This window comes from Thamnophis sirtalis, unplaced genomic scaffold, assembly GCF_051295495.1.
Source record: "Thamnophis sirtalis isolate CommonGarterSnake01/CBP01778 unplaced genomic scaffold, rThaSir2_p1.2 scaffold_7, whole genome shotgun sequence".
NCBI classification, from domain to species: domain Eukaryota; kingdom Metazoa; phylum Chordata; class Lepidosauria; order Squamata; family Natricidae; genus Thamnophis; species Thamnophis sirtalis.
In genome coordinates this window covers 73,510,184-73,520,395 of record NW_028261387.1, presented here as the reverse complement: position 1 = coordinate 73,520,395, position 10,212 = coordinate 73,510,184, and the positions used below count along the sequence as shown (strand labels likewise).

Genomic DNA, 10,212 nt, shown 5'->3' with positions numbered 1-10,212 from the left:
TCAGACTTGCAAGATTCTGATAATATAGCCTTGTAGTAGGGTAGAAGTAGCTCATCTAGTCCTGTTTCCTGTTTGGTCCACCTGGTAAGGCTGGCAGAATATGATTTTGTTTTTCATATATGAAGTTATTTTCAGCAAGTTTGCCATCTGCTTGGTGTAATTATTACTTTAAAAAAATTACAAAACAGGAACTAAAAGAGAAACAGAGCAAGCATGTGACTTATCCACCCTGCTGTGCTGGAGGGCTCTTCAAATCTCCTAGCAGTGAGTGGGAGCAGTATAATGTCTATCAAAAGGATTACTGAGAGCTAAATTTATACTGACACCATTTTGGCTTTGATCTCAATGAATCAAATCCACAGTTTTACCGTACTTCACGTTAAATGATTTTTTCTACATTCATTTTAAGTACCTAATTTTTGATAGATTGCCTATTCACTGGTTTGATGCGTTAATGAAATGCTGACATTAAATTTATCACACTTTGGCAACAACTATAGAAGACAACTTCGGTTGTAAACAAAAGCAGAATAAAGTCCAGTTTAGTACATACTGGGAATGTTTTCTTTTTAGTGCATCACTTAAGCTTTTACTTTTTGTTGTTGTTAGTTGGGAAGTCATGTCCGACCCATCACAACCCTATGGCCAATGTTCCTCCAGGCCTTCCTGTCCTCTATCATCCTCTTGTGTCCATTTAAGCTCACATCTACTGCTTTGGTGTCTCCATCCAGCCATCTCATTCTCTGTCCTCCCCTTCTTCTTTTGCCCTCAATCTTTCCCAGCATTAGACTCTTCTCCAGTGAGTCCTTCATCATTAAATGGCCAAAGTATTGGAGTTTCATCTTCAGGATCTGGTCTTCTAAAGAGCAGTCAGAGTTGATCTCCTCTAGGACTGACCAGTTTGATCGTCTTGCTGTCCAAGGGACTCGCAGGAGACTTTTCCAGCATCATAGTTCAAAGGCCTCAATTCTTTGGTCCAACTTTCACAGCCACACATTGCAACTGGGAAAACCATAGCCTTGACTATACACACTTTTGTTGGCAGGGTGGTGTCTCTGCTTTTTAGTATGCTGTCTACATTTGCCCTAGCTTTCCTCCCTGGGAGCTTTTACTACTTGCTTGCTTTTCCTGGCCAAGCAGCATTCAAGCAAAAGGCTGCATATGAAATCAGAAGTGCTTCAAAGCCTGTTTTCCAGCTTTTGAAATCCAAAAAGTTATTGCCAGTGGAGAGGGGGAGCTAAAAGACGCCAAATGCAAATAAAAGCCAGTTTAATGTTTGTCCTGCTAGAGGGGCTCACTGCTCAAAATGTCAGAGCGCCAGGACAAAAACTGGGCCCAATGACGTCATTCAAAGACCAAATAAGCTGTGCAGTTGGCTATGGGGGGGAAATGCATGCAGTACTTGGAAAGAAATTCTACTGGGTTCCATCGGCTATGTGTGCACCAGTGACTGCCTTGCTGAGAGAAACCGATGGGATTTTGCTTCCAGTATGGCTAAGGCTCCGGACCACAGTTAGGAGCTAACCTGAAGGCGATTCGCGGTCTCCGCGTTCAAGGCGCTCAGGTTCCAGCTAGGACAGCGCGAGTTCACAACCAAGCTCCTTCGGCTCACCGGGGCGCGGCCTCCGGTGGCGCAAGCGCTCCCGGCCCCACCCGCCTCCTCTTCCCACACCCGCAGCTGGGAAGGGGAGGCGTGGTAGCTCCTTGCCTGCGACTGGAGCCGCCGCTCGTTTCTGGCTGCAACACGCCGGAGATCGCCGCCGGTACGAGCAGCTTAACCAGGGCGGAAGGCGGAATCGACCTCCTGGCTGTCACTCGGAGAGCCGCTCGATCTGAGGCAGGGCAGGCGGGACGGGAGGTGAGCCCGGCTGCTGGCGGAAGCTGCTGCTCTCCAACCGGGCTCCCTCGCCACGCAAAGCCCGGGGTCGCCGAGGGGATGGCGGACTGCGCCTAGGGAGGTCTGGTCGGCTGCTCCGGGGCCATGCGGCTCCCCAGCTGATGATGCCTCCTTGGGGCGGCCGCCTGCTCGCCATGAAGCGGCAGAACCTCCGCACGGTCTCCCTGATCGTCTGCGTTTTCTCCTATCTGCTGGTGGGCGCCGCCGTCTTCGATGCGCTCGAGTCCGAGGCCGAGATCGGCCACAAGCGCCTCCTGGAGCAGAAGCGCAGCGACCTCCGAAAGAAGTACCGCTTCTCGCCGGAAGACTACCGGGAGTTTGAGCGGCTGGTCCTACGGGCCGAGCCTCACCGAGCCGGCCGCCAGTGGAGGTTCGCCGGCTCCTTTTACTTTGCCATCACGGTGATCACCACCATCGGTGAGTGCGCGGCTCTCGGCATCCAGGGTCCGCTTTCCCTTTGACCACGAGGCGGCAGGGTGGCCCTCCCCTCCCCTCCCTTCCCCCGCCCCATCATCATCATCGTCATCATTATCATCCCCTCGCCCTCCTTCCAAGGAGCCACCTGTGGGTGAGCCCGGGGCTCCATCTGCCCCGCCAGCTGTAGGAGGTGTGCCGTGTGGGCATCCTGGGGCATCCAGTCTAGGCTGAACGCCGAGCTTAAAAGGCATAGCAATTTAGGGGCGTTGGCCTCTGCATGTAGAAGGATTGGTGGACAGAGTTTACCTGCGTCCAAGTGAGCATTTCACTCTTCCGTGGACCCAGAGCCCACGAAGTCACAAGAAGCCGATGACCCTAGTCAGTGTGAACTTGGTTCCTGCAGCTTCTCTTACACCAGCCTTCCCCAGCTTGGTGGTCTCGGGATGCTTTGGGGCTACAAGTTGTTTTGGGGCTACAAGCTGAGGAATTCGTAGGCAGATTGGACCACCAGAAATCACTTGTTGCAGCCATCAGTCAGTGTGAGCTTCCCTCAGCTCTCCCAACAAGCCTACATTTCAAACTTAATTTTAGCTGTTTTCACGATAGAATGTGTGAGCTAACTATTATGAAAAGCATTTTGGAATATGTACAGAGTACTTCGCTTGATCACAATCCACTTTCCACCTGGAACTGGGGTCACTTACGAAAGAGAAAAGGACGGTACAGGTAGCCCTCGACTTACAACAGTTCGCTTAGTGACCGTTTGAAGTTACAACAGCCCTCAAAAAAGCGACTTACGACTGCTTTTCAGACTTACGACTGTTGCAGCATCCCCATGGATGTGTGACGCAGATGCTTGGCTACTGACTCATATTTATGACGGTGGCGGTGTCCCTGGGTCATGCAATCCCTTTTTGAAACAGTCTGACAAGCAAAGTCAACAGGGAAACCATAATCACTTTACAGCTGTATTATTCATATAACAACTGCAGTGATTCACTTAGCAAAAGTGGCAAGAAAAGTTGTAAAATGGGGCAAAATTCACTTAACAAACTTCTCCCTCAGCAGTGTAAATTTTGGGCTCAGTTGTGGTCGTAAATTGAAGACTTTATGTACTTCCAATGAAGGCTTGAGATGTAAATACTGCTCACTGAAGAAGTCCAGCCTCAATTCCAGTTTAGTGTACTCACACTGGTTCATAATTTTCAACAAAATTACTACTCTTATACTCTTTTGCAATCTTATACGCTGTAATGTAACTGGCCACTCATCCCCAGTTGATCTGGGAAAGTGAAGAGAAGGGCCAGGGGAGACATGATAGCAGTGTTCCAATATTTGAGGGCTGCCAGAGAGAGGAAGGGATCCAGCTATTTTCCAAAGTCCCTGAAGGCCAGATAAGGAATAATGGGTGGAAGCTGATCAAGGAGAGATTCAACTTAGAAATAAGGATAAATTTTCTGACAGTGACAACAATCAAACAATGGAACAGAAGTTGCCTTCGGAAGTTGTGAGGAAGTTGTTGGAGGCTTTCAAGAAGAGATTGGATTGTCATTTGTCAGAAATGGTGTAGGGTATCCTGCTTGGGGGTGTGGGGGGTTGCATTAGATGACTTACAAGGTTCCTTCCAACTCTGTTAAGCTGTAAATTGTCAGCAGAGTGTCCTTGCCACATCAAGGCTGTTGACCTGGTCTCTGAAGCCGTTACTGTTACCGATCTAGTCCTAAGACTGGGGGAGAAAGGGGAGGGGCATTGGAAATAGTGACATGGCTATAGGATTAGAAATGGCCACTCTCAACTTAGGCCCACAATTGAGCCCAAAATTTATGTTGCTAACTGAGACATTTGTTAAGGGAGTTTTGCCCCATTTTTCAACCTTTCTTGCCACATTTGTTAAGTGAATCACTGCAGTTGTTAAATTCGTAAGCATTTGTTAAGTGAATCTGGCTCCGCCATTGACTTTCCTTGTCAGAAGGTTGCAAGAGGGGATCACAAGACCCTGGGACACTTCAGCCATCATAAATATAAAATCCCTAATTTTGATCACATGACCATGGGGAGGCTGCAAAGGTTGCGACTGTGAAAAACGGTCATCGGTCACATTTTTCAATGCTGTTATAACTTTGAATGGTCACTAAATGAACTGTTGTAAGTCGAGGACGACCTGTAGTTCATTCATGTAAAGGCGCACGGGTAGTCTTTCACATGCAACCATAATTGGGTCCAGAATTTCCATTGCTAAGCAAGGCAGTGATTAAGTGTGCCTGATTTTAGGACCTTTTTGCCACAGTTATTATGCCAATCACTGCAATTGTTAAATGAATCGTGAGGTTCTTAAGCAAATCTGGCTTTCTCAATTGACTTTGCTCATCAGAAGCTAGCTAGAAAGGCAATCCCATGATTCCCAGAATGCTGCAACCATCATAAATACATGCCAATTGCCAAACACCCAAAGTTGATCACATGACCTTGGAGACGCTGCAATGGACCAATCGTAACTTTTTCCAACCCTATTCTGACTTTGAATGGTGGCTAAACCTATAGTTTTAAGTTGAGTATCCCTTTCGTATATCCAATTCTTCTATTGCAGATGTATATCCTTGTGGAGCATGAAAGGGATATAGTGGCTCAGTGGCTAAGACTCTGAGCTTGTCAATCAGAATAGTCGGCAGTTTGGAGGTTCGAATCCCTAGTACCGCATAACGGAGTGAGCTCCCATTACTTGTCTTAGTTTCTGCCAACCTAGCAATTCGAAAGCATGCAAAAATGCAAGTAGAAAAATAGGAACCACACTTGGTAGGAAGGTAACAGTGTTCTGTGCGCCTGTGGCGTTTAGTCATGCCGGCCATATGATCACAGAGATGTCTTCGGACAGCGCTCTTCGGGTTTGAAATGGAGATGAGCATCACCCCCTAGAGTCGGGAATGAATAGCATATATGTGCGAGGGGAACCTTTACCTTTATCCTTATATGGAGCATGACACAAATTAAATCACTTAAAACAAAAGCAACATTCTCTCTGCTGTTATAAAACAAGGCATAGGAACGTATTTATGGAGAGAATATATGTATTTTTGGGCACTTGTTTCTGCCCTGGGTTTGCCCAGCATTTTGGAGAACTGGCAGTGATTGCTTCTTTCACCATCCATGGGGCAAGTGGGTTTCAAATATTAAAAATTACACATTAATTACCAACTATGCAATTTAGGACATTTTTGTTTTCCCAATCCCCACTGTCCAAATGATAGAGTTTGATTTTTTTTTAAAGGACAATATTTGATAGAAAGAAAAAATAAGTATTGCACCATAATGAGACTCCTCTCTCCCCACAATAACATAAATAATAGCAAGTATGATTTCCATCTATGGTGATATATTCATGTATCTTTAACTGTCTTTTCTTTGGAGAAGAACTGCTTACATCATTGTTTATGTACAGGATAAAGGGACAAGCATGAATGGGAAAGAATCCATGCAAAGTTGCTCTTGCCAAACCTTGCAGAAAGCAAGTTGCAATGTCCTTTGCATGGGACTCTTATCAGGGGTGGAATCCTACCAGTTTAACAACCAGTTTGCTGAGCGCACACATGCACCTGACCTGCCTGATGAGCACTGCATGCATGGGCACACTTTACAGAAAACTCACCTTCTGCATTACTGCTGGCGAGGAAACCAGCTGAGGTGCGGCAATCCACTCTGCTGGGCTTCTGAAAAGGAAGTATAGATGAGTATAGCGCGGGGGCAGGTGGGTGGACCCACATCAAAGTCAGAGCGAACTGGTTCACTCCCAGCTGATAGTCGGAGCTACTGGTTCACCTGAACTGGTTTGAACTGGTAGAATCCCACCCCTGGACTCTATCCTTAGAGTACCTTCTCTTCCACTGTACTTTTGTGCAACTTACATTTCTCAACATTCAATTTTTGATCCCCACTTTCTTTTATCTTGTCATGCAAATATTGTTTTTACTTCTCAGGAAACCAGGACTTGGGTTTCAATTTGGTTAAAGAATGAAGTAGATAGTAGAAAAGATGGGCATTTTTCTCGGTGGAGGGATGTAAGACATGGAGCCCCAAGTGAGACTCACCAATAGTAATGTTGCTTTTTAATATTTTCGCAGATTACATTAGAATGGGCAGTAGATGATGCTCATTGATGGTGGGGGGAAGGGATTACAGAGAGTTCTCCAAGCAATTTCCGAACTGAATGGATAACCAGTAAAATGTAGATGTAGGTTATGATATAAATATTTTATCAAAAGTGCTGTAATGAGCATACTGTCCTCAAAGAAAACATTGACCTGACATTTGGCAACTGTTTGGCAAAAAGATAATGGTGTGGCACATTTCATTAGGAAAGGAATTGAAAAGAAAATAAACCCCATCATTTATAATGCTTATAAACAAATCTAGAGAGGAATGACATTTGAAATATTTATTTGTCTACCCACTCCAGCCAAAAAATGAGGAGAAGAGAAAAGAAAAGAAAGGAAGGAAGGAAAGAGAAAGAAAGAAAGAAAGAAAGAAAAGAAAAAAGATAAATAGGGAAAGAATTAGAAAAATAACAAACAAAATAATAGTTACTATTAAAACATAAAGAAAATCAGTCTTGTAGGTTTGGAGTGGAAATTCATCGTTCAGCTTTGCTAGTAAGTCTACAAAAGCAGCTACTAAACAAATATTTACTAGTTTTCTGCCAATACAATTTCACGCCTGAACTAATTTATGTTCCACTCAATAAACTGGGCATGTACGAACAAGCTGGAGTTGTTGCTTATAGGCATCTTTGTTTTTAAATTTACTGGAGTAGTGGCCTTTTAGTGAACTGGCTACTCAACAAGGGTATTGGATAGAGAAGACCAGAAAGCTTTTCCAACGGTTCTCAAACTTGGCATTGAACATAACAAATTTCACTTTCTCCTCTTGAGTAACTCCACTCGCTAACTGTTCATGCACATCTTTAACACTTTCAGCAGCAAGTGTTTTTAATTCTCGGAAAGGATTATCAATAATCTCTAGTGTGAACGTGGAAGCCTTGTTCTACTATGTATTATGGGTTAATATCAAGTTTTCTTCAGATAACATCACACATTGGGCCAATAAATTATTGCTTGTGTTTTCTAAGGGATCATATCATTTCATGTTTGCATTTCTTCTCATCATCCTTAAATATCTGGTCCTTCAACACATGTGAAGTTTCATCATTTTTTCTTTGTGTATCATATTGTACAAGGTTGTTTTGTATCCATGGGGAATATCTAGTTCTTGAGACCGACAGCACCCGTCGTCACCCAAAGGCAGTTACATGAAATTTCCATGATTAAGCTAGTTCTTGAAATAGGATGGACTGTAATTTTCTTTCTTTCTTCATTTTTAATAAAAATTTCTCTTTTTATTTCTTTGTTTTGCTGCAGGCTATGGGCATGCAGCTCCTGGAACTGATGTTGGCAAAGTGTTTTGCATGTTCTATGCAATCCTTGGTATCCCACTCACCCTGGTTATGTTCCAGAGCCTTGGGGAGCGCATGAACATCCTTGTTCGGATGCTGCTAAAAAAAATAAAGCAGTGTCTGGGAATGAGGCAGACCACAGTCTCCATGAAAAACATGGTTGTGGTTGGTTTTCTCTCATGTATGGGGACATTAGGCATTGGGGCAGCTGCCTTTTCCTACTTTGAAGGCTGGACTTTCTTTCATGCCTTTTATTACTGCTTCATAACCTTGACCACCATTGGATTTGGAGACTTTGTCGCCTTGCAGAAACACGAAGCTTTGCAGAAGAAGCCTCCTTATGTCGCCTTCAGCTTTATGTACATCTTAGTGGGCTTGACGGTGATCGGGGCCTTCCTGAATTTAGTGGTCTTCAGATTTTTGATCATGAACTCAGAAGATGAGCGCCGGGATGAAGAAGAGAAGGCGTCTTTAAGGCGAGCCAGAAATTACATCAACTTGAAACCCAGGGAAGATAGCCAGAGTACAAATGACATCTTGCTCCCTGTAGAAGACAGGACCAGTCAGATGAACCTCATCCCATTGATCCATGATGACGCTGAGCGGCAGAGAGGAAAATCCTTGGTTTCTACCACAAAGGTCCCTTCCTTTTGTACATGCCTGTGTTACAGGCCACGGCTGAACAGAAGCCCAGATCCTCCCCACGCTGAACCTTTCAACTGTCATACAAATCTGGTTTATTATAACTCCATTTCTTACAAAATCATGGAAGTCTCCCTAGGTGGTAAGGATCACACTGGCCTGAATTCTCCTGGCAGTACTTTGTCATCTGATAGTCCCAGTTGCCGAGGGCACTCCAGAGTCCGGAGAAAGTCTATTTGAAAAGCATGCATGTTCTTTGGAACTTTTGTTTTTTGTTTTTAATTTTTACTCGGGCCTGTGTCCTGCTACCGAACATGTGCTTTGATGATAAATTGTGAATTGAATTGTCAGATAATTGTGGAGTGCCCTCTTTTCTTTCCCCTCCCCCTTTTCCTTGCAGGCGTGTTCTGAAATGTCTACCCATGGATTGGGGTGGGTTGCTACCAGCATTACTGGCGGTTCAGCGTGCAAAAAATTCTCTAGGTCTGCAATGGAGATTGTCCTGTGCATGCGCAGAAGCAAAAATCAAGATGGCGCCAGTGACAATAGAACCGGTTCGGGTGCGTGGGCGGCCGTGTTACTACCTACTCGGCTGAACCGGGGTAAACCAGTAGGAATCCACCTCTGTCCTGGATATTGCATTCCTGCCAAGCCCTTGCAATGCTGCCTGAGCAATGCCCTTTGGAAATTAATGCTGAATAATAGTTCTTCCGTCAACATATGTCACAACATTTGCATTAGAAGGCGAGTGCTCAATGGATTTAAGTACTAAAACTCCACAGTGCCTCTGAGTTTCCATAACATCTGTGGAGATGTCTAATTATTCCACTGGGGTAAATGTACAGATAATACCCAGTTGTAGCAAGACAGCCTGTAGGCTCAGCTTGTCTTGTTTTTGCTGAAGAAGTCGACAGATCTACACCCTAAAAGAAACGGGACAGATGTCAGACTTGTGGGTTCTACTGAGTATTCTGTAATAGGGCAAAGAATGGACATGCAGTTTGGGAGCACCTTGGTGGTGTATTAACTATTAAGCAGACTAAGCACGTGCTTAGGCCACCAGGCCCAAAGGGGGCACCACAAAGTTGAGAAAGAAAGAAAAACACCAATGAAGATTTGTACAGTATGTACAAAGGAGGGGGGCACCAAGATTTGTCAGTGGTTAGGACACCAGTGAGCCTTAATCTGTCACTGGATTCATTTAGCGACTGCCTCATTTAATGACTGTTCACAGTAACAACAATGGTGAAAAAGTAACTTTACAAACAATCCATTAACCATCTTTGCCGGTAAAGGAAGGTAAAGGAAAGCTGAACTAAGGTCATAAGCACAGTCACAGTTTCATTTAGCATCCACTTCACTTAACAACAGAGCTTTGGTCATAGTTTTGGTCACTAAACAAGGACTATCCATACTTGTGTGCCCCACCGAGGCTTCTTTGTAATAGTTATTGTGGAGAGGTTCTGCTTTCTCACCACAACTGTCTTTGTCTACAGTAGTGGTGCACATCTTTAAACATCAAAAGTTATTTGGAGGGATGTTGATAGGAAGATTCTTCCATTCATATTTTATAGAACAGTGTTTTACTTGCTCTCCCATTAGGTGTTCTGGATTTGAAATGTTATTCAGGGATGAAGGTGGGTGGGCTTATTTTAAGGCGGAAAATGGGGAGGACTAATGGTGCCTCAATTAAATTTATGTGCATGTATTTACAAGTGTTTTAGGCCACTGAAAACAGCCATATAGCTGTCCACCAGACGTGAATGATAATCTATCATAGTCCCATCACTCAGACTACACATCTATGTGCATC

The 10,212-nt window shown here is 44.5% G+C and overlaps 1 protein-coding gene across 1 annotated transcript; it reads left to right on the top strand.

The window, feature by feature from the left end:
- The first annotated feature begins 1,684 nt into the window (after positions 1-1,684).
- On the top strand, positions 1,685-8,748 carry KCNK15 (potassium two pore domain channel subfamily K member 15). The gene is made up of 2 exons (XM_087720403.1): positions 1,685-2,314; positions 7,723-8,748. Exons 1-2 carry the CDS (start codon positions 1,999-2,001, stop codon positions 8,637-8,639), a joined length of 1,233 nt encoding a protein of 410 aa, XP_087576529.1. The 5' UTR covers positions 1,685-1,998; the 3' UTR covers positions 8,640-8,748.
- Positions 8,749-10,212: the final 1,464 nt, after the last annotated feature.

Coding starts and splice junctions, on each gene's coding strand:
- KCNK15 (XM_087720403.1), top strand. CDS start 1,999: ATGATGCCTCCTTGGGGCGGCCGCCTGCTCGCCATGAAGCGGCAGAAC. Junction 2,315..7,722: donor CACGGTGATCACCACCATCG/GTGAGTGCGCGG, acceptor GTTTTGCTGCAG/GCTATGGGCATGCAGCTCCT.